Below are 25,414 nucleotides of genomic sequence, written 5' to 3'. Positions count from 1 at the left end.
TAACATAAAAATATATATAAAACGCAGGCACATTTGTACATAGCTAGTAGACATTGCTATGGCTTATGGGTGTGAAATAGATAGAGGGAAGACAAGACAAGACAAAAGAAGATAGAGAAGGTTTCATTTGGTACATTTCTTCAGCAGGCCTGAAGCGATGGTCTTTACTGCTCTCATGGTTTCTGTGCAAGTTGGGTTAATCAGGGCTTCTGGCAGCAGGAAGCCGAAGTAGCCCGTATCACGCAACTCAAAGGCAAAGGCGTATGGTATCCCGTTCTTGTAGGCCCAGTCTATTGAGCTACCAGAACTCATATCTGCAATTTAAAGAAACGCATTACATCACATCTGGACATCTGACTGTTGTTGATATAGAAATAGTCATGATGAGTCAGACAACAGACTGGCATCTATCTGAGAGGGCATACAGAGAGCGGATGACTCATACATGCAGTAGCTATATGTCATTGATTGAAGAAAAGGCAGAATGCCTGACTTACAAAGTGTGGTGGAGGCAGGGCCGTATCTGTATCTCACTCCATAAGCTGAGTATAGAGCGCTCACTGCATTCTGAGCTGCTGATTCCTGAGGGGGAAGAGCAGAGGTTCAAATGTGCTTCAAGTATTGGTCCAGTCGATCATTAAGGATGCTTGGAGATAAGTGTAGTCAAAAGATTGTGTGGGCTAACAGCCATCCAGTCAATATATAAGTAAACTGCACTGAGGCAAGCCCGAAAAATTATATCTCAGCTATTCCATATTCTTAATGAGGGGTTTAATGTTTTGCCCTCTGGCAGATTATATTGAGCTCTATCTTTTTAAAGGCTGAATCACTCCAGGGTGCAAATTATTTTGCAGTGTTTACTACAGAATCCTATATAAAGAAGTGTGAAGACATTGTTCTAAATTAAATACAGTATTTTTTCTATCTGTCTATCTATCTATCTATCTGTCTATCCGTCCATCCATCCGTCCAGCCAGCCAGCCATCCATCCATCCATCTAGCTAGCTATCGGTCCTGCCTGTCTGTCTGTCTGTCTCCCAACATTTAAAACTGAAAAAATTGTTAAAAACAGGCACTTGCTATATGAACGCAAAAAAGAATCACACTTGATTTTGAATGATCAAAATGGCCACCATAGGAATATGAAAATACAGAGCAATAATTTGGGGTACATTCTACAAGTCAGCTATGAAGTTGTAGTCTTTGATAATATAGATCAAATGCAAAACCTATTAAAAGTAATTGTGTCTGAAAATACTATAAGCAACTAGGGAATACACAGCCATATGTATTTTTATATAGGTGTTATAAAAGCACCTACTGGCTACACCACATTATTACATGTACATATTTTCTTTATTTCTCCCACCAGATGGCACTAATTAATTGCAAATTAATTGAAAATAAGATTAAATGTATTTTTCTAATATTTGTATTGACTTTAGAGGTGACTATAGTATCACGAAATCCCCTCAAAATACCAAATATTGAAGAACAAATATTATGGAAACAAAATTTCACATTCACATTTCACATTCATTTCAAAATATTATGCTTAATACCTTCGGTCTGTTTTGACTGCTGTATGTGAGGAATACCAGAGGGTTCAAGTAATGATAAAACTGTTTGTAATGTTTAGACTGATTCAAACTGTTTTTTTAATACTATTTCGAATGATCCATTAAACGAACCAGCTCACAAGAGTCATACGTTCATCTATTAGACTACCTTGGTTGTGCTGTATGTGTTTGATACACTAAATTTACTGAAAATTGGACTACATTGCTCACACTGTATGTTTTTGATTTGGTAAAAAGAACTTCTTAATTGGAATAATTTGCTTGTCAATTGGACTACAATGGTTGCACTGTTGTTTTTGCATGCAGGTTTTGAGGACATCTAAATAGAAAGCTGCATTTTCTTGACATTAGTTTTCTTATATTCAATTCAGACAGCTCACATTCAAAATATGGTAAAAATATGAGTATACATCTAAAGTTTTTCATCTACTCCAAAATAATAAATGGATTATTTACATTCTTTGGGCATTAAATAATTACTCAATGATCCCCACCTAAATGGACAAATTGAAGATTAACTGTCTGAAGGCAGAAATCACTCACCACACAGTTGAAGTTTGGTATAGTGGCATATTTGTAGGAATATGGATAGAGGAGCATCTGAGCATAGGCATGAATAGAGATGTAGGCTTTGACACGTTTCTTGTGTTTGCGTAGAAACTTGGCAACAGCTTTGACCTCAGGCTCTGACTCAGGGAAGGGACCGCAGTACGTGTCATCGCAGGGGTGCAGGGATGCACCCTCATCTATCAGAGACAGCAAAGACAGCAGGTGTAAAAAAAATCGTATAGCTTTCTTTGTAATCATTTCATCTTTGCCTTTTCTGCTCTGAGTCTGTGGTCGTACACGACTAATACTTTCCTTCCATGACATTTTGCTGACTCATGGTCATTCTTTGTGTATTTTCTATCTCAATGTCAGGTATTATCTACCAGAGCATTAAGAGTGAACATTTTTAGACAGGCATTATTCCTGTGTCCTTCAAAAGCATATAAGAACAAAATTGAAAAGTTTGTATACTTTAAGTTGTAAAGTTGCCAAACTTTAAGTTGGCTTGAAAAAGCCTAGCCAGAAAGTTTGAAAAAGTTTTAAAGCTTGCAGTCTGAAAGTTTTCAGTTTGAAGTAGTTTGACGTTTAAAATAGTTTTAAAGATTAAAGTATGAATGTTTTCAAGGCAATACAGTCTATCAGAAAAACAGATAGGTATAAAACATATTGCTAGGGTACCTGGGGTGGTTGCTAGGCTGTTTCTAACATGACTAGCATGTTAGTAGCATGGTGTTAACATTTTGTTAGCATGATTAGCAAGTTGCTAGCATGTTTATAACATGATTAGCATGTTACTAGCATGTTGTTAGCATGATTGGCATGTTACTAGCATGGTGTTAGCATTTTGTTAGCATGATTAGCAAGTTACTAGCATGTTACTAGTAGGTTGTTAACATGATTAGCAAGTTACTAGCATTTTGTTAACATGTTTCTAGCATGATTAGCAAGTTACTAGCATGTTGTTAACATGTTTCTATGCTAATCCAACTAAAACCAGCTAAAACCAGTTGATTCAGTAAAAAAAACAGCTAAAGATCAGCTGAAAACCAGCTAAGACCAGCCTGACCTGCTAAAAAAAGTGTCCAAAACCACTTTAAAACCAGCTTGAGAAAACAGCCAAAGCAGCCAATCAGCTTAGGCTGGTTTTAGGAGTTTTTTTTCAGTAGGGAGTTGTTAAGCTTTGCTATAGCAATACTTCAGGGATCTTATCTATGCACAATCAGCTTGTAACACTCCAAAGAGAAAGGAAAACTTGAAATCGCATTATATGACCCCTTTAAATAAGATTCATCGTACAAAAGTTTTGACCCCCTCAATGAAATTCTATGGGATTTTAGGTGGTTTTGATAGTCTGGTTTACGAAAACCGTAAGCCGGATCAGTTAGAAAAGATATAGCAACCCGAGTCAGACCAGTCTGAAGGTACGGGCCGAGTTTGGTGGTAGTAGCTTTAAAGGTCAAGGAGGAGATACACTTTAAAATTTGGTCTCAGAAGAAGAAGAAGAAGAAGAAGACAAGTGGATAATAAGCAAACTCGACCCTGCTGAACCTATACAACTTTAGAAGCTGGTTAGTTCTGGTTTAGTGCTGATTTAGCTAAAAGACCAGCAAAGATATTCTGTTTGACAGCAAATGTTTGATGGTATACTGTTTGGTTTTAATAATTTATCTTTAACTAAAATGTTATTTTCAATGCCATTAGATAAAATTTGATGCCATATTAGAGTAAAATTGACAAAAACTAATGAATATAACATAACAAAATACTGACTAAATTTAAAAGATGTTTTGTCAAAAGACAAAAATATGATTAAACAAAACAAAAACTGTAAAATAAGTAAATACAAATAAATTATGCCGCAAATAACACCAAATTTACACTTTAATTATTTAATTCAAATAAATCTGTAAAATAACAGAAAAAGTACTGGCAGCTCATTACACATGAAATTATCCATTAATTTTACGAACATTTCTGTTAACTCTAAAGCACAATGCAATGAAGTGTAAAATTCAAAATACTGGTAAAACATCTGCAACAAATAAATAAAATTTCATTCAAATCATACAGTTTATTGTATAGTATATTAGACAGTATATTATACAGTATATAACACCCTATTTTTACAGATTTTTTTTAGTGTACACTTAAAATTTCAAAAGTGGCACAGAATTGCTTTTGAAGTGGCATTTAGGTATCGTTACACAGACTGTTTAATGCTGCTCAGAGGTGGCATGAATGCATTTACACAGCAATTGCACCTTTCTACAGTACTTTGATACTGAGATGGGTCAGAGCAGGCATAATTTAGTCTGGCTTTATGTGGCATTGTGCCTTTACACAATTTTTTAAGCAGGCACAGAGCAACCTTAAAGACGGCTTAAGTTTAGCTGGTTAAGCCTTGTGAGGACAGCATCTTTCACTATAGTAACTAGTAACTCACATGAAGAGATTTTTTGTTAGTGCTACAGTATTGATAAATGCATTTATCCACAGCTTTAGAGTGTATCTGTAATGCAAGAAGACCGTCGTTAAAAATGTAGCCACACACACAAACATAGATTCTAACATCTTAATTTCCTTATGTATTACATAAAGAAATTCAAATACAAGATTGTCTTTGTAAATATTTAATTCTGTTGCTAAATTTTTAATCTGTGTGTCAGGCATCTTCATTGGCTGCTTAAGTTGTGTCTACATATTCTGGAATGGTTGTTTATTTTCTATATGAACACCAGGGCTCTTCGGTTTGGAAGAGGAGCTATCTGATTTTTCTGAATTACAACTTACCGCACCATTTGACTTTCCAATTTCGGTTGGCATCCACTCCCCGACAATGATACTTTGGAATCTTTGACCGAGTTTTCCGCCAAAAGCGATCCTAAGAGAGAGAGAAACCTCAGATATTTTCCTTCATTATGCCTGGCGGCCTAATATACCTTAAAGAAATACAAGACATACTGCATGTTTAACAGCGCAGAGCTGCAAACAATTAATTTCAGCGAGCTCTGCAGTGAGATCTAGACATATGACAAACAGATAGAAGATACCGTCTCCCAGCTGTAATGGTAACCATCCACGTTGAAGACAGGCATAATGTAGAAATTGAGCTGATTCATCAGTCGTCTCATGCTGGAGTCGTGTTGATAGGAGTTCAGCGCCTGCATTCACAGTGAACGGAATTGTGCCAGACTTCAAGAGATGCAGGAAATGTGTGTCTCGTTTTCCCCACAGATAAACTTCAATAGAGCAAAATATTCTCTCTACAAGGACACAGCAATGTGTGTTCAGTTTCTCTAATCAAAAGGCATAAATAGCCCACTTTCCATGAAATAGATATAGACTTGCTTCTTGAGAACAGTACAGTATTCTGTCAAGCAGGGGCGCCGCTAGCAATTTTGGGCCCTATGAAAGAATATGAGGTTGGGCCCCCTACCGCACCAAACATACACTATATTGCCCGAAGTATTGGGAAAACTAAAAAAAACTCATCGCCAAACACCAATGACATGTACATATGCGTACAATCATTTTAGACACTTCCAAAACATAAAAGCCTCCTTTGAGATCGTTTTGACAGACATGTTTGCAGACATGTGCAGTGTATCTGGTTGCCATGACAACCTCGCCCTTCCTGCTGCTGGTCTATGTAATCAGATTGTGAATTTGTAGATTTTCTATAGCAAAACTAAAACGTGTTTAAAAGTGCGACTGGCCAAATCGTCCGGCTCGGTTTGCCCCCCCTTGAACTCGAAGACATCTCTAATTTGACAGTTTACCATCTTATCTCACTCGTGACTCTAGGCTACATAGGACGGGACGAAAACATGCAGTGAATGGGGGGAGATAATTTTGCTGGAAATGCAGAAATAAGCCGTAATTTTGTTTTATTTGTAACTCTTTGGTAGATACATTTATAATTTCTATTACAATACTACTACTACTGTTACTAATAATAAAACAGATCTCTAGGGACCCCAAAAGTGCGTGGGCCCTTAGAATCGTCCTAACTTCCCCCCCTTAGCGGTGCCCCTGCTGTCAAGTTTGCTCTGTTGTTTGCTTCATATTTTGAAAATGAAGGTTGAGATCAGTATTTTTTTAAAAGAAATTAATACATTTATTCAGCAAGGATGCATTAAATTGATCAAAGGTGGCAGTAAAGACATTTATAAAGGTAAGAGATTTCAAAAATATATCACAGTTTCCACAAAATATTAAGCAGCACAACTGTTTTCAACATTGATAATAATAAGAATGTTTCTTGAGCAGCAAATCAATTTATTAGAATGATTTCTGAAGAATCATGTGACACTGAAGACTGGAGTAATGATGCTGAAAATTCAGCTTTGCCATCATAGGAATAAATTACTTTTTAAAAATATATTATGATAGAAAACAGTTATTTTAAATTGTAATAATAATATTTCTCAATATTACAGTTTTGACTGTATTTTTGATCAAACAAACAAGCATGCAACCTTGGTGAGCATAAGAAACTTTCAAAAACATAAAAAAAGAGAGATCTTTCTAACCCAAACTTTTGAACAGTAGTGCAATAGGTCATCTGGGTATTCTATGTGAAAAATATATACATACTGCTGCAGCAATAGTTGTATGCTATTTTTTGTGTCTATGTAAGGTAGTATACTGACGATGATTCACTCACTGCATAATATTGCATTGGTTTAATTTAAAATGCATACGAAAGATGCAGTGTTACTACGTGTAATGTCTAATTGAGCACAGCAGAAAGAGAAAAATGATGAGAGATGGTTGCTCGAGGGGAACAATTGAGCTGTAATAGCGTTTATGGCAGGGTCAGTCTTCTTTAGGTCTGTGTCACACTGTAGGTTTGCCTCATAGTGGTATACTGAAGGTATTGCAACATACCTGGTACTAATGTCTCTCTCTCTCTCTTTTGATCTCTATCTCACTCTATATTTGTCTCACTCAGTGTTAGCTGCTGATCTGAGAGCAGTTTATTTGTGTAGAAAACCACACCCAGATCAGCATAAAAGGACATCACTTAACTAAAGGCACTCTTTAATATTAGTTCATGAGCTGATGTATCATACAGATTAATTTTGGAGGAATTTAGAGACTCGCTGAATGAAACAGTCCCAAAATACACTAACTCACTCACAAATAAACAAAACACTAAAAACCTTCAATGTTGCCAGGCAAAAAAATAAAATAAGTGCACTTCCATAATGTACTTAAAGTGTTTTATTTTCACACACTATTTTTGTACTTGTACTAAAAATGAATCTTTAGTACTTCTTAAGGTAATCTTAAAGGGGTCATATGATGCGATTTTAATTTTTCCTTTCTCTTTGGAGTGTTACAAGCTCTTGGTGCATAAAGAAGATCTGTAAAGTTGCAAAGACTAAAGTCTCAAATCCAAAGAGATATTCTGTTAGTTTTGACTGCTTTTATTGTCCTCATTTTTAAGTTGCTTTGGATAAAAGCGTCTGCTAAATAACTAAATGTAATGTAATGTCCCAAAATATCACAGTTGAGTACACTTAGATGTTCTTAAGATTATCTTAAGAAGTACTAAAGAATAATTTTTAGTATATTAAGTACAAAATTAGTGCGTGAAAATAGAGCACTTTAAGTCCATTATGGAAGTGCACTTTTTTTTCGCCTGGGTGTAACAATGATCTGATTCTTGTCCAAAAGTCTGAGACCACATTCAAAATTTGGGATTCAAAATCAAATCTAAACCTGAAAAAAACCCACACACATTTACACACAAACTTTTTTTTTAGTGCTGTCAAATGATTAATCGCATCCAAAATAAAAGTTTTTGTTTACATAATATATGTGTGTGTACTGTGTATATTTATTATGTATATATAAATACACACACATACAGTATATATTTAAAAAATATTTACATATATTTGCATGTATATATTTATATTCATATAATTTATATTATATATGAATATATTTCATATATAAACAACATATTTTCTTAAATATATACATGCATGTGTGTGTATTTATATATACATAATAAATATACACAGTACACATACATATATTATGTCAACAAAAACGTTTATTTTAGATGCGATTAATCGCGATTAATCGTTTGACAGCACTAATTATGATATATTCAAATATATTCAAACATTTTCAATAGTGGTCTCAGTCTTTCGGATTCCACCATATGCTGCATAACCATTTTGTTGTTTTTGCTTTGCAGTGATTTAAATATCAGCATGAAGTGAACAATGACAAGCAGAAGGAATAACAGAGTACACTGTTTGGTAAGTCCATATATGTGTGTGTGTGTGTTTTACAGAGTGCTTATAAATTTAGCCATCTTTCCCATCAGTCTTTACCTGGAGCACATAGAGGGGCCGTCCTTCATAGGACTGACCAATAGAAAACAGCTCCACCAGGTGTGGGTGTGTCCGGTTCATCTCAAACATCCAACTCTGGATCTGTCGATAAGGGTGAAAAGATTTTGACCCATATTCTCCAGATTAACATGCAGCTTGTAGTCATTCAAAACTTTGTACACATTTATTTATACACATTTAATTTTGCAGGTCTGTCCTACTTTTGACCACAACTGTATATACACACAAAACCTGTAGCATCGGAAGTTTTTCTTGTAGAGAAATGTTTGTCTTGTCTTGACTTGATTATCTTAATATGTTAAAGCTAAGCTCAAGATTTGAAACATTAACTGATGCATTCTTTACAGATGTTTTTTTTATAAGAGTACTAGAGGATTTATATCCATAAAACTGAATGTAATCCAGCCCTCGTCAGCTCTGAAGGTTTTCCCATTCATCATCTTGTCATGGGACTAAATCACAGAGCTGAAGTTGTATCAGCGTGTTCATTTAAAGTTGGCACTCGGTCTGAGGGAGAAGACCTGTGAGTAAAGGTTTAATGATGGGTTAGGACGGCACTGAAGAAAACCTCCCAAGATCTGTTTTTCTTGCTCACGGGCCACAACTGAATACAAATGCACTTCTCAATCAAAAGCTGTTGAGATGCTATCAAAAGCCTGCGAAAGTCAAGCTTCTGTTGAGAAAGATGGCAGACAGAGAAAAAAAAATCTATTTGATCTCGGTCTTCTTCATCTCTCTACATAAAAATTACCATGTATATGAATTTTCATCCATGCACTCACATCTTCCAAAGGATGGTACACTTCATAGTCATACTGGAATTCTGATCTGCGCTTCCTGGAGGTTTGGTGTCCGATCTTTTTCTCAATTTCGGTTTGGAGATTGGAAATGAGCACCCTGTGGAGACAGTCAGGGAAGGAATGTTGAAAGCACATGCACTGTGCATCTAACTGTTTAATGGCAATTTTCAGGGTTACTCGGATGCTTATAGACATTCAGCAATTTCTGCATGACACCAGAGCTATAGAAAGCATATTTTAATATTCTGTTTGTATATTTAGTAAATTTGTACTATAGTTTATTATCTAGCATATTTACTGTACTTATTTATTTTCACTTCATTAATGCAGTTTATTTGGAAAGTACACTCTAAAAAATGCTGCATTAAAAAAACCCCAGTGCTGGGCGAAATATGGACAAACCCAGCGACTGGGTTGTTTTGACCCAGCGGTTGAGTTAATTGTTTAACCCAAACCTCTTGTTAGTTTTATTTAACTCAACTATTGCTTAAAAATGACTATATTTCTTGCTTAAAATGAACCCAAAATAGGTTGGAAATTAACATGTATTATATGTTCAATAAATTAATTTTTATTAATAAGTTGAATGAATAATAATGAAACAATATATATTTTTAAATTCTTATTAATAAATGTTCACCTTTTGATTATTGCTGATGCCTCTAGTAATTATGTGTCTGATTTTACAACCTATTTTGGGTTCATTTTAAGCCAGCGATATAATAATTTTTAAACAACAGTTGAGTTAAATAAAACTACCCAGAAGGTTGGGTTAAACATTTAACCCAGCATTTTGATGCAAAGTGCTTTGCGCCAGGGTCATGATCATGAAGTTGTTTATTCATTCTTATTTATTTATTTTTTATTAGAATTAGAATTTTTACACAAATAACAATGAGAAAAATTTAAGTGTTTTCTTATTAAAGTTAGGTAGACTCAATATCACCAACATTATTATTTATTTATTTTTTGGCTAAGGATATGGAGGAAGGAATGAAAATGCCACAATTTATCTATCTGACCTGTCAAAACCAAAGCAAGCAAAGAAGGAGGTTTTTAAATTAACTAGAGTAAACAAAGCACTAGACGCATAAATTTCTCTTTCTCAACCTGTCCCATTACCCAGAATCCTCTGAGGTATCACTTCTGCGTGTAAATATGCTCAAATACATCAGCCATGAGAAGGAGAGGAGGTATAGAAGAAAAGGCCTCCCTGGGGAAAGGGATGACAATGAAAGTGCTTCTGGCTGCGGCACGTGAGATAAGCTGCATTGTTGCTGTTGATCTGGATGATTGATGGAGCGAGTGGCTGAAAGACTACTCTGAATCGAGCTTTCATTTCTGGATCCTTCGGCACACGCAAATCAAAGTCTGAAGAATCCGAGTAGAACTCAAATGTGTGTCCCCCAGAAACCGATGTTTCACCCGCAGGAGTACAAGAGAGAAGTTCACTCTAATATAAGTCCCAAGGGAGGAAAAGCTGACTCACTCATAGTGGATGTGCGCTTGGCGAAGACGTCTTCTTAGCCATTGTGTCTTGTTCCGTCCCACATGAACGTCTACTGGGCTGTTCTCTTGAATCATGTATGCACTGTTGGGCTTCCAAAGGTCCACCTGCAGAACATCATTGAAGTCAATCAAACAGGAATGTTGTTCCTATTCTGTCATCATTTACTCACCCTCATGTTATTCTGACCCTGTATGACTTTCTTTCTGCTGTAGAAATATCTTTCTCAAACATCACTGACATAGTCATATCTCAGGTGTTCATATTCAGTTTTGGCAGACCAGGTTTGATGTCATTGGTTTTCATGTGTGTTATAATAACTGATCATGACACAATGAATACTGAATATGTAAAAATGCGAGTGAAATCTGATTATAAGGAATTTAAAGGGGTCATATTGGTGTAACAGAATATGTTGACATGCTTTAATGTTCAAAAAACATAAGACAGCTGACGTGCTATGATTTCTGACAGGCAGTTCACTCTCCTGTGATGTGACCCTGTTCCCCTCACACACACACACACACACGACGCGTTACTCTGCTTTTGCTTTCGCACTGAAACGCAACGTCTCCCTGACATGGCTGCATCAACATTACTTCCTTCCTGAAACCACGCCTTCTTTCTTTGCGTGCACATTTGGGTGGCATTATGCTAATATTTCCACATATTGACGTAGATATGTGGGGGCGTGTTAGAACGAGCTGTTTTAGGTAGGCGTGGCTAACTCTTAACTTTTATAAAGAATATCTCTTTGGATTTGAGACTTTAGTCTTTACAACTTTACAGATCTTCTTTATGCACCAAGAGCTTGTAACACTCCAAAGAGAAAGGAAAACTTGAAATAGCATCATATGACCCCTTTAAGAGGAGCAGAGTTCAATGTTTTTGCTAAATAGTTATTAAAAATAGCTATTAAATTAATGCAAGTACAGCTTAGAAAATCTGATCTGGGACAAATTTGAGAAATTAGTTCACATCTCTTTTGGTTGCAGATTTGTGAGATTATACTGGTGTATGTTTGCTTGGGATAAACACCTGAGAAGTAGGAAACATCTGAATTTGCGCAGAAGAAAGAAAGTCCAACATCCAATTTTTACTATTCAACCTGATCTCATTAGAATACTTTTTTGTCAATTTGATGTGAATTTGTATGATTTGATTTGTACAAAAATGTGCATTTATTTTTTTTATTTATTAATTTTCATTAGAAAAACAAAGCATGAAGGTCCGCAGTTAAACTTAGCTTATAAAGCAGATTACACAAAACATACAAAATGAAATTCAGTGTATTCATATCAATTCACCTCCAATTCGCCAAAATATAAAATTGTTACAAACTGCCATGAGAGTGTTCTGAACTTCCGCTTTGGTCACACTTTATTTTAAGGTCCAATTCTCACCATTAACAAACCATTAACTACGACATTTGCCTCAATAAACTCCAAATTTGCTGCTCATTAATAGTTAGTAAGGTAGTTGTTAAGTTTAGGTATTGGTAACCACAGAATATGTAGTTTTATAAGTAGGCCTACTAATAAACAGACAATATTGTTAATAATAGGCGTGCTAATAAGCAACTTAATAGTGAGAATTGGTCCCTATACTAAAGTCTTACCTAGCTATATTCCACACACATAATTTAAATTTAAACATATGAACAGCTTTATAACGTTCATAACATTTCAGAACATATGGTTTATAATTGGATTATAATGTTCAGAACGTCTCGGTTACATATGTAACCCTCGTGTGCAACGCATACCGGGTTGGCGCTGAGGAGCCGAGCCGGTGACCCGGCCGCTCAGCGGTGGTACAGCAGCCGTGGCAACGGGACGTGACGTCTCCGTTCCCTCCTTCAGGGAACGAGGGTTACATATGTTTTCATTTCAGTAGGTCACTCTCGACGTCACGTCGGTGACCGACGTATTGGGATCCCTACCAAAGCGCCATGGATGCTGCCCCTTCCAGTGTCCTGTGCGAGCCGCCTGCGCCCCTTTTTGGTGTAGGCCGGGGCTCGCAACAAGAAGGCCAGTCACTGTTGTTGTAGCAGTATCCACTCAATGAGATTGGATAACACTGGGAAAATGTACCCGTTCTGCTTGGAACAGAAACGTTGCGGATGCCCCATCCTTCCCGAAGGAGGTTTAGGAAGCATTCACACATATAAACGACCGTTTAGGTGCATATGGAAGATTAGAGGTGATTACAACCCTCTTGGAAATGGCAGAAGTCTGCTGGGGAAACACAGGCTCTGAGGCTAATGTGTTGGGGGTCGCCCAGCCCGCAGCTCTACAGATATCTGCCAGCGAGGCGCCACGAGCCAGCGCCCAGGAGGATGCAACACTTCTAGTTGAGTGAGCTCGCAACCTGAACGGGCAGGGCACACCCTGTGCCTGATAAGCCAGGGTGAAGGCATCCACTATCCAGTGGGCCATCCTCAGCTTAGAGACGCATTCCCCTTCTGCCGGCCTACGTGGCAGACAAAGAGCTGGTCTGAGATCCTGAAGCTTTGTGTCTGGTCTACGTAGCATCTCAAAGCTCGGACGGGACAAAGCAAAACTAGGGCTGGGTCTGCCTCCTCCGGGGGCAGCATTTGCTGGCCCACCACCTGATCCCTGAAGGGAGTAGTGGGAACCTTGGGCACATAGCCGGGCCGGGGCCTCAGGATTACCTGGGAGTCAGCCGGCCCAAACTCTAGGCACGAACCGTCGACCGAAAATGCATGCAGGTCCCCTACCCTCTTGATGGAGGCCAGTGCAAGCAGGAGCAGAGTCTTCATTGATAGAAATTTCAGCTTAACTGTCTGCAAAGGCTCAAATGGGCCCTGCTGTAGTGCTCTGAGCTCTAGAGACAGGTCCCAAGAGGGTATAGAGCGGGCCGTGGAGGATTTAGCCTTCTCCCCCCCCCTAAGGAACCTGATGACCAGGTCATGCTTCCCCACCGACTTCCCTTCCACAGGGTCGTGGTTTTAGCCTTCGCTCCAACCCTTGCTGCAGAAAGGACAGCACGACTCTGATCGGGCATTTTAGGGGGTCCTCTCGATGAGAAGAACACCACTTGAAGAACAGGTTCCACTTCAAGGCGTAAGCGTGTCTCGTAGACGGTGCTCTCGCTGAATTGATGATGTCAGCTACCTCCTGGGGTAGGTCACCTAGAACCTCCTAGAAGTTTCCAGAGGTCTGGACGCGGGTGCCACAGTCTCCAAATCAGCTGGACCGTCTGGGGATGGAGTCTCCATTCCCCGAGAAGCGCAGCTCGTGACAGCACGTCGGCTGCCCGGTTGTGCAAGCCCTGAATGTGAATGGCACGAAGCAACCTCAGATGCTTCTGACTCCAGAGGAGGAGGTGGCAGGCGAGTTGCGACATGCGACGGGAGCGTAGACCACCTTGTCGGTTGATGTACGCACGGACCAGTACGTACTTGCCTCATAAGCGCCTTTTTGAGACGGATCAAGGCAAGGCGTACCGCCTGCAACTCTAGGCAGTAGGCAATTGATGTGCCAGTGCAGTTGGGGGCCCGTCCAAACCCCCGACACTGCAAGCCCTGTCGAACGTGGCCCCCCCAGCCGATGGTGGAGGCATCCGTGTGAACCACAGCATGTCTGGAGATCTGTTCTAGGGGCACTCCTGCCCAGAGAAATTCCAGGTCTGCCCACGGGGTGAAGGTTTGGCGGCAGGGCGGTGTGACTTGGACCCGGTGAGTGCTGCGTTGCCACGCCCACCTCGGGACTTGGCCATGGAGCCAGTGTTGAAGCGGTCTCATATGAAGCAGCCCCAGCGGTGTGACTGCCGCTGCCATATGCCCCAGGAGCCTCTGAAACTGTTTCAGTGGGACCGCTGTCCTGCTCTTGAACATATTCAGGTAGTTCAACACCGACTGAGCACGTTCCTGCGTGAGGCGTGCTGTCAGTTAGACCGAATCCAACTCCATACCGAGAAAAGAGATCCTCTGCGTCGGCGAGAGTTTGCTCTTTTCCCAGTTGACCCGAAGGCCCAACTGGCTGAGGTGCGAGAGCACCAAGTCCCTGTTTTCGCACAACTGATCCTGAGACTGAGCTAGTATGAGCCAGTCGTCGAGATAGTTGAGAACGCCCTGTTCTCTCAGGGGAACAAGAGCCGCCTCCGCAACTTTCGTGAAGACACGGGGCGACAGGGACAGCCCGAAGGGCAGGACCTTGTACTGATATGCTCGACCCTCGAACGCAAACCGCAGGAATGGCCTGTGTCGCGAAAGAATCGAAACATGAAAGTACGCATCCTTCAGGTCGATCGCTGCAAACCAATCTCGGGGACGGATGCACCCGAAGATGCGCTTCTGCGTGAGCATCTTGAACGGAAGCTTGTGAAGGGCCCGGTTCAAGACTCGCAGATCCAGGATTGGTCTTAACCCACCGCCTTTCTTGGGTACAATGAAGTAAGGCCTGTAAAACCCCGACCTCATATCGGCTGGAGGGACCGGCTCTATCGCATCCTTCGCCAGTAGGACTGCGATCTCTGCACGCAAGACAGGGGCATCTGCCACCTTCACTGAAGTGAAGTGGATGCCCCTGAACTTGGGAGGACGCCGGGCGAACTGAATCACATAGCCGAGTCTGATGGTCTGAAGTAGCCAACGAGACGGACTGCGGAGCGCTAGCCAGGCTCCCAGATACCGTACAAGTGGCACCAAAGGAACCACCAACGTTCCCGCGGTGGGGCAGCGAGGGGGAACGCAGGAACCCGGCCAGGGCGTCTCGTTGCCGGTCCGAAGCAGGGTCAGCGTGTGTGCAACACTTACCTGCGTTCGGGCAGAGGGTGCGTGAGTAGTACGTTTGATTGCACTCTCGAACCGCCCACAGCTGCTCACTGGCGAGAGAGGAGGGTGAGTGTGATCCGAGACTGGCCCGTCCACAACTCCCAGTCCCCTCTGGGGACCCAGAGATATAGGAAACTGCTCTTTTGTCGAGGTTTTGGGTACCACTGACCATGAAGTCAGTGGCGGGGAAAAAAATAAACAAAAGATTCTCTGCCCGGCCCTCCTCCGGGGGAGGGAGTGGTGCGTTCACCCTCTCCCAAAGAGCAGCTCCCTTCATCTCAGGGTCACCCGTCTCAGGGCCTCTTGCTCTTCCGCTTGCCACCAGGTTTGTGACCCGTAGCGCGAGGTCATTAGCGGTGCAAAGCTCTTTAAGAACTTCTGGGTCGTGCCCACCCTCGTGCAGGTCCTTCAGTGCCTTGGCCTGAGGCACCTGCAACAACGCCATAGCGTGTAGGGCGGAGGCAGCTTCTCCGCAAGCCGCATAAGCACTGCCGGTCAGGGCAGACGAGTACCTACAGGCCCGGGAGGGGAGCGACGGCTTGCCCTGCCAGGTGGCAGCGGTATTTGGACACAATTGCATCGCAACCGACCGCTCCACCGGAGGGATCTCCGTATACCCCCTGCTCCACCGTCGAGGGTAGTGAGGGAGGACAAGCCACCGAGGTGGTTTCTGGCAGTGAAAGGTGCCGTCCACTACCCAGTGAGCTCATCATGCACCTCCGGGAAGAAAGGCACTGGGATGGGGCCCTGAGAACCAGTGCGAGCCACCCCAAGAAACCAATCGTCCAGCCTCGAGGGTTCGGGACGCGGTGGAGGTTTCCACTCAAGCCCAACCCTCTCGGCAGCCCGGGCAAGCATTGCCACCATTTCCGGATCCGGCATTGCTGACCGCCCAGAAGGCGGCAACGCTGCCGGATCATCATCTCCAGAAAGGTCTGGCTCACCCTCCGATGCAACAATCGACATCCGATCGTCGGGGGGAGCGCCAAAGGATACAAGTGGTACCCCACGAGAGGGTCCAGTCTGTTCCTTGGGCAGCTCCACTGGCTGCGAAGTGCCGGTGGAAGGAGAAGCCCTCGGAGGTTGGTTCCTCGAAGGGAAATTCCTCCAGGGGGAGCCCTAGATTAGAGGTCTGCATTCCCGTGGGATCAGACCAGATTTCTTGCGACACGGGATTAAATTCCCGAATAAAACGCGGTAGCGGTCGGTAACTCTGGTGTAATTTGAACGGGAGTGGGCCGTCTAACAATATCCCGTTCCCGACGTCCTTTCAGAACAACATATCTGTCCTTTATTCTTATTATTTATTTATTTTTCTCTGCGACACTTTTCCTACACTGTGTACAGCAAAATGTTAAACGAATTTAGTATTTTGACAAGATGAATAAAAATAGCTAGGCTATTTCTGTACAACCTACATTTTATTTTTTTTCCCTCTGTGACACTTTTCCTACTGTTTTAAATGTTAAACAAATTGTATCCTGACAAGACGAACAAAAATAAGAAATAAAATTTTTGTACAACATTTTTATTTTCTCTGTGACACTTTTTTTCCCTACTGTGTTGGTAGCAGTTGCTGTCAATAACTTCAAGACTCTTGACAAGACAAATTATATACAATTTTGTGCAGACTACACTTTTAATTGTTAGCCCATCTCTCTTTCTTTCAGCGGGAGCGGGACTAAAAAAACAGTCCCGCGCAGACCTCTACCCTAGATCTAGGCAGAGGCACGGGCACCCCGCCCCTTTGCAGGAAACGGAGCCTGGTCCGCAACTCCGCGACGGTCATTTTCCCACAATGAGAGCATGACTCGTGCACAAAGGCCACCCCAGCATGCTTAACCCCCAGGCACGTGAGGTAACGATCGTGACCATCACCCGGCGCCAGGTAACGACCGCATCCAGAAACGCACGGATGAAAAGGCATCTTTAAAAAGACATTTACCCGTGAATGCTCTTTTAGGGTGCTTTCACACTAGCACTTCTGGTGCGCACCCGGGTTCGATTGACGTCAGAGTTCGGTTCGTTTGGATGATGTGAACGCTGTCTTCCGAACTCGGGTGCGCACCCGCGAACCGTACCCGAGTCCGCTTAAAAAGGGTGGTCTGGGGTATGGTTCAAGTGAACTCCGGTACGGTTCGCTGCTGATGTGAATGCAATCGTACCAAATTGCGGAAGTGAACCGCTATTAATTACGTATTTTGATAAAAATGTGTGTTTGTGTGTGTGTTTCACTCATTTTCCTGACGAGCGTGACTGACGAGCTGCAAACAGAGAGCTGTATATCTCATTTCTGTTCGCCTTCAGCGCTCTTTAGAGCATTTGCAGTACATTTGTAAGACAGACGTAATTCGTCGTTAGGTATCAATGTGTGCTCGGCAAGACCGTTTTGTGCTTGAGCGCCACCAAGTCCTGTTTTACTGTAATTTCAGCAGCTCCAGGCACGTGAACAAAAGCGCCAATCTCATTGGTCGGCCAGTTTTTAAAGCGGCGCGTCAAACCAAAAAAACGAACGCGATATTCGTCCCGGTGTGAACAAGCCTTTAGAGTTTGCTCTTTTAATGTGCTGAAGCGCTCAGGGGTAGATGACCGCCTGCAACACAAACAGGTGATAGTGCAGCCTGATGTGTGCAACCCACTCGACACGGGAAAAAAACACTGCCGCTGAAGCGCCGTTCTGCCAACACGAGAGCTTCTAAAGAGCGCGCTGAACTCGTTGAGTTTTTTCAGAAGCAGATATCAGGAGCAGAACGATATGTCCGCTTGGCTCCAAAGCAAAAAGCTGGTATGCGTTGCACCGGCTGCCTTTTTATGCTCATGCGGTGATCAGCGGCAGCTGGATGCAATCATCGCATGCCAATGTGCTTTGGCTCGTTTAGTTTACACTCGAAGTAGATTGGTCTCTCTAAGCGAGATCCCAATTCGTCGGTCACTGACATGACGTCGAGAGTGACCGACTGAAAGGGAACATATATGTAGCCTAATATTTAACCACAAACAAAATCAATTAATTTGTTCATGGTTAATATGTCTAGGACACAAATTAAATCCAAAACAACGAGAAATTAACAGATAAAGCAATCTTTGCAAAGAAATCAGGTCCTTGAAATTCAAGCAGTTTATCACACGTTGTAAGATCTTTGAACCAGAGTTGAGATTACAGATAAAGCTTTTCCCAGTGCTGTACGATCTGTAGATCAGAGACATGCTGACTCAGCCCATTCACAGAGAGCTTGAAACAGAGCTTCAGCGATGATCACAGCGTTTGACTGAAATTATCTATGTGTGGATCCACAAAACCACTTTAGATTGCCAACATATGCCGGAGATACCAGTCCCTGAAGCATAACCTCAGATTTGCATCATCAGCCTCCTCTGTACGCCTGCCAAGTCACTACGCTGTTGACTTTGGCTACAACAACAGGCCCATTTAATAAGACGACAAACAATAGAACTATTCAAATGGCCCATCTTAACACCAGCAACAGAGTAGATCACAGGCTATATTTCCAATAGACCTTATTTCTAGACCTGAAATGGTGCACTGAACACAGTTCTGAATTATATTGGCTTATAATATATATTTGCATTTCAAATGATATGCCTTGTGTTAAATACAACCCTTCAATTTGCGAGTCTTGTTTAAAAGCAGGGATATCTGTCATAGAATAGTTCCACTCTGCATGCAGAAAAACCCCTCAGTGCTGTGCTGCATTCCTAACAGATGCTCACAAACCTGGCAGTTGAAACAGATTTGACACGTTTGTTTTGATGTGTGTGACTGCTGTGTTCTTGAAGCAGATTTTGCATGCACAAAGAAAGCATGAGATTGAGATGATGAACATGTCTTCTAAACAAAGCAGGGGGTTAAAAAAAGAACACACCTGACTATACAAGCGTTAGGAATGTTAGTGAGAGTGATGATTGACAGCAGTTTCTGTTCTGTAATTTGAGGGGAAAATCGGTGGAAAAGATTAAATATGGTAAAATGTGTTAAATGAAGCTGAGAGTATTGCTCGTAAGGGATGGGAACTTGATGGCCGTTTGAATTCTAAGGATGCAGATATATAATTTAATTTATAAAGGCCCATTTATACTATGAAAACGGTTATATACTGTATAAAAGTATGATATGACGACATTGGGTCTGTACATCCACGTATATCTGCGTTGTTATTCAGAGAGACCTTTGTACTCTTTCGCTGTATATGATATGATGAAACATTGAAGATGAAATATAAATTTAATCTGAATGTATTTATAAGCAGTGTTGCACGGCAAAAGTTACTTTTCAAAGTAATGCATTACAATATTGCGTTACTCCATAAAAAGTAAATGCATTATTTATGCGTTACTTAGTTACTTTTTATGGAAAGTAATGCATTGTAACTTTTGCGTTAACCTTTGTCACCTGAGCTGGGCTTGCTTATTAATTTTTAATAACAAAAAACCCAAAGTTATATTTTTGGCAACTGTAAAAGCCTTTTCACACCAAAAGTGAAATGAATAAGCCTCAGGCTGAAGGAAGTGCCTCTGAAACTCACTCTCAGTTTCTCTCAACACAAGAACAGGAGAGGTGTTAGTGAATGAATAGGAAAACAAAGTAACTTGCATTACTTATCTGAAAAAGTACCTTTAAAAGTAATGCGTTACTTTACTAGTTACTTGAAAAAAAAAGAAATCTTGCATTATTTATAATGCGTTACCCCCAACACTGTTTATAAGGCCACCCAGAGTATGTGCTGTTTGTTAGCGCAGTGATCCCAGTTTGTTGGGTTCTCCACACCAAGCATTGTAAAAATCAACATTATACTTAGTTTGAGATTATGTTCTGAGATCATCTTACACACACGCTAGACATTTAATCAATATTTTCCAAATCTCTTTATAGGTTCTCAAAGATTAAATCATACATGTAGGAATTTTGGACACAAAATTTGATTTGGACTAAATGTGATACTCTGTTTTGCAGAGGTGGGGGACTCGAGTCACATGACTTGACTCGAGTCGCAAATTTAAGGACTTGTGACTTGCTTGACTAAATAAAGAAAATGACTTGACTTGACTTGGACTTGAGATCCAGTGACTTGAGACTTGACTTGATTTGACCTTCATGACTCGGCAGGACTTGACATTATAACAACTCTAATTATTATTATAAATCATTGCGACATAATTTGGTAAACAAAACGCAAGCCACTGAACCAGTGGCAGAAGTGATTCGAGTCTGCGCAGTTTATAACACTGCACGAGCACAGTCAGGAACACAGCAAAAAATATTTGTTCCTGTTTGATACTGTGACTTGACTTGACTTCATCCTTAGCAGGACTCGACTTGACTTGCTTGAGGTGAGCCACTGACTTGACTTGACTTGCTTGATTTGTTTGTACTGTGACTTGAGACTTGCTTGAGACTTGAACATGTGTGACTTGCCCCCACCTCTGCTGTTTTGTCTAAATATTCATGTTTTTATTAAGAGGTTATAAACCTATTTTCTTCAAATGGCCATATCAGTATATCTTGTTTTCGATCATCTGAGGTGCATGTGTTTGTACTTAAATGTTTTAAGTTTGTCCTGTTTCTGTTTCGTGTTGCCTGTGAACAGCGATGATGTCACTTTGAGAAAATACAGCAGAAACAATCAAATGACCCAAGTCTCCTCAAGCCTTTCAGACGCTCCTGAGCAGTGACATCAAAGGCAGCAGACAGAGAAACAAGGCCATTTCACACACAAAGAAAGTCTGTCACTGGAAAAACACCTACTGTAATATAATGAAATATTTGTGATGTTTATGTTGCTTGCACAAATGTTGAGAATACACAGTTCATTTAAGTGGTCTGTCAATGGTGAGGCTAGCAGGACTATGCTAACTAGCCAAACCTTGAGGAAGCGAATGGCTATAGACTGTGACACGTTTCCACAGTTCTTAACATTTATAGCACCACAAGATAGAACCACAAAAATGCGATAAGGGTCCATTGATGATGTTTAATTTGCCTTGTATAGTGTACCACATTTCTCTCTGCTGCCTGTATCTGTGTTGTACAGAAAGCTCTGTTCAGAAGCTTATTTCTGGATATGGTGCAGGGAACTCTTGCCTGACTCTTAAAGGAAGCTGAGGATGTTCATGCATCACTGGTGCTGAGAATGACTCAGTGATGGTGCAAAAAAGATAAAGGCTCTAGCACTGTGATAAACTAAAATTAGTTTAGTTTGGAAGAAAAAAAATGAAGAATTTGGAGGAGAAATGGATTTGATAGAAATGATTGGTCGTTTAAATAACACAAATCCTCTCCAAAGCAGTGACATTGGTTTCAATGTGGTTTGATTTTGTTTCTCATGATTCCTTTCGCATTTTTAATGTTACATGTGTATTGATGGGAAAAAAAAGTGCTCACCGTCAGGTTTTGGAAAAGCTGTTTGACTGCTTGAACCTCTGTGTCGCTGCTGGGGATTATTCTCAACACTTGATCACTGCAGAAATAAAGCATTGCAGTTTTTGTAAATTATACACTGGCACAGGAATCAAATCAAAATACAGAGATCAAGTTTTGACTACATTTTTTTTTGTATGTTTACACACTATGGCTCAGTATTTTTTAAAGAAATTAATACATTTATTCAGCAAGGATAAATTAAATTGATCAAAATTGACAGTAAAATCATTTATAATGTTTTTTTTTCTATTTCAAAAATAAATGCTGTTCTTTTGAAATTTTTATTTATCAAAAAATCCTTAAAAAAGGGTTTCCACAAAAAATTAAGCAGCACAGCTGTTTTCAACATTAATAATAAGAAGAAATGTTTCTTGAGCAGCAAATCAGCATATTAAAATGATTTCTGAAGAATCATGTGACAATGAAGACTGGAGTAATGCCTGCTAAAAGCTTTGCCATCACATAAATAAATGACATTTTAAAATATATTAAAATAGAAAACTGTTATATTTATAATATTTCACAATATTTCTGTATTTTTGTCCAAATAATGCAGCCTTGGTGAGCATAAAAGGCTTCTTTCAAAAGCATAAACAATCTTACAGAACCCAAACTTTTGAACAATAGTGTAAATAATAACCAAAATACACAGTGATTTTCAAATACTGATTACATATATTCAGATTTTCGGGTATCTACAGTATGAACAACCACACTGCAGAAACTATACTTAAGATGGATATATTATATATGGAAAATCTTGTATATTGAAGAAAATTAGCAGTCATTGTGTGTCTATGAGATTTTTTGCATGTTATATTGTTAACCAAGCAAAGTCTGTTCACACACCTCTTCTCAACAAGCTGCATGATTTGAGGTTCAATTCATGTGTGCAGCACAAACATGTCAAGCAGAGGTTTAATACTAGGATTCAAGCAATCCTTTAACACTAAGTATGAACATTAGTACCAGTGATTAATGCTAATATTTCCAAGAGCGGCGGAGCCAGCAGACAGTTTTATTGAGCTAGCTGACACATAAAGGCTTCTCTGAGGGTTGTTTTCTCTGAAACGGTTCAAAACACACCAAAGATGACCTCATAACATCACTAAAAGCAATCTGTTATTTTTAGGCTTTGAGTGATGCTGACGCTCCAGGTTACATTCTCCTTTTGTTGTGGTGTAATTGTGCGAGCAGCTCCATGCCAGCTCTATCATTACACAAGGAAGCCACAAAACTGGTCTCAGTTCATCATTAAGGACGTCATCTCACACTAATGGCATAAGCAGAGGAAATCGTGCTTGACGCCACACCTGTAACATCTTTGTGTGCGGTATTTTATGTCTTGGATGGTATTTCCCACAGAATCTTTATTGTGTGGTGTCATGCAATATCTGCTTGTGCTTTAAATAAATAATAAACTCCTCCTCAGCTGCAGGGTGCAAGGCTGATTCATGCTCTCATTCGTTTTGCTCACTATATAGTGGACTTCTTGTGGCCCTTTTTGTCTGTTATCGAGTTTCTTCTTGGTTATTCCTATTTCCTGACTTCAGCCCTGATATGATATTGTACTGGACTGGAGAAACATCCAGGATCTTCGCTGTCTGATGTCAGCTGGCGATTCAGTCACACACAAGAGCAAAGTCTGGCGTTTAGGTTAGTGTGTGAATGTGTGAAGAATGAGATTATGCCTCTTTGGCTGATAGGGCAAATGTACTGGGCTTCTTCACACCCTCACATACGTGAAGAGGTGTTGATTGGTGTGTTTTATAGCCCCATGTAAAACATCTATCTGATGGAATGCAGAAAAACAATGACTGACCCTATACAGGACAGGAATTTATAGCACCTTACCCTTTAAGAATGCTAACTGATGGCAAAAAACGCTTGCTTGCTTATTTATTTATTTATAATCATTAAAATGTTTCCATTTTGATTAAAAAATAGTTTTAATTTAAGGACACATTAAATTGATCAAAAGTGACAGTAAAGACTTACATTATTACAATATATATATATATATATATATACTCTAAAAAAATGCTGGGTTAAATATAACTAACCCAACAACCCAACTACTGGGTCAAAACAACCCAATAGCTGGGTTTGTCCCTTTTTAACCCAGCGCTGGGTTATATTTAACCCAGCATTTTTTAGAGTGTATATATATATATATATAATAAATGCTGTTCTTTGAATGTTTGAATTGGTCAAAGCATCCTAAAAAAGGTGTCACAGTTTCCACAAAAATATTAAGCACAACCATTTTAAACATTAATAATAAGAAGAAATGTTTCTTGAGCTTTGAATCAGCATATTAGAATGATTTCTGTGAAGTAATTTTCCATAACAGGACTAAATTACATTTTAAAATGTATTAAATTGGAAAACAAATTGTATACTATTTTAATAAATACTATTTTACAATATTACTGCTTTTTATGAAATAAATGCAACCTTGGTGAGCATAGACTGAAAGTGAAAGAGAGGAAGTCCAACCACATACTTATAAATCTACAGAGAGAATGAGGTTTATTATGAGCCATAAATAACTTGGATGTTTCAGAGCTATTCTTATGATAAGCAGCAACATTCCTAATCTCACATCATTGGAGATTTTTCATTGGTCTTAATGAAGTGTCAGGCAACATCCCCCTCAAAAATAGCAGTGAAGCCAAAACATCACATCGTAGAATGCACTGCGTTGTTAACATCGTTCAGATTGTGATATCTGTGATATCTCAGAAGACCGCAGGGAGGAAGTGTCCTTTTCATTACACCCTTTCCCTTTATGTTCTGACAGGTCTGCGCTTCCCCAGTTCTCACTCTGACTGAGTTAGCATTTATATTGCTCCCTGGCAAGTAGAAAACAAGTGTTTTCACCTCTTTGTGAATTGTTTTGCTCTTTTAAGCATCTGTGCCTTGAATAATTCATAAACAAGGCTACAAAAAGAATGGAAGTACAAATACTGCCTAAAATTGATATACCAGTTTAGTTATGCAATTAGGTCTCTAGAGAGACAAAATAAAGTAAAATAGGCATCTTTTGAATCCCACTGCTGATGAGAGATCCATAAGCATAGAGTATACTCTTAAAAATAAAGGTGCTTGACGATGCCATAGAAGAACCTTTTTGCCTGAATGGTTCCATAAAGAACCTTTAACATCTTCAAATTATAAAAAGGTAAGAAAGAGATGGTTCTTTAAAGAATCTTTGACTGAATGGTTCTTTGTGAAACCAAAAATGGTTCTTCTATGGCATTGCTGCGAAGAACCTTTTAAGCGCCTTTATTTTTAAGTGTACAGCCAGGAAATTTAGTTTGAATATCTGATCTCTCATTGTCATTAACATCAAACCAACTGACAA

At 40.0% G+C, this 25,414-nt stretch overlaps 1 protein-coding gene across 1 annotated transcript in view; it reads right to left on the bottom strand.

Moving 5' to 3' along the window:
- Nucleotides 1-25,414, bottom strand: part of LOC107741013 (carboxypeptidase A6-like) — a 27,463-nt gene continuing 2,049 nt past the window's right edge. Inside the window, exons 2-10 of the mRNA XM_016553590.1 lie at nucleotides 22,009-22,084; nucleotides 10,793-10,917; nucleotides 9,286-9,400; nucleotides 8,483-8,584; nucleotides 5,180-5,290; nucleotides 4,920-5,010; nucleotides 2,124-2,326; nucleotides 498-582; nucleotides 1-314 (exon numbers count right to left, since the gene is read on the bottom strand). Of these exons, the coding sequence (XP_016409076.1) occupies nucleotides 124-314; nucleotides 498-582; nucleotides 2,124-2,326; nucleotides 4,920-5,010; nucleotides 5,180-5,290; nucleotides 8,483-8,584; nucleotides 9,286-9,400; nucleotides 10,793-10,917; nucleotides 22,009-22,084 (1,099 nt within the window). The 3' untranslated portion in view covers nucleotides 1-123. The remainder of the gene's footprint in view (nucleotides 315-497; nucleotides 583-2,123; nucleotides 2,327-4,919; nucleotides 5,011-5,179; nucleotides 5,291-8,482; nucleotides 8,585-9,285; nucleotides 9,401-10,792; nucleotides 10,918-22,008; nucleotides 22,085-25,414) is intronic.

This window comes from Sinocyclocheilus rhinocerous, unplaced genomic scaffold (assembly GCF_001515625.1).
Source record: "Sinocyclocheilus rhinocerous isolate Xijiao unplaced genomic scaffold, SAMN03320098_v1.1 scaffold2000, whole genome shotgun sequence".
NCBI lineage: Eukaryota > Metazoa > Chordata > Actinopteri > Cypriniformes > Cyprinidae > Sinocyclocheilus > Sinocyclocheilus rhinocerous.
Note: the sequence above shows the minus strand (reverse complement) of the source record. Positions and strands in the feature narration are given on the sequence as shown.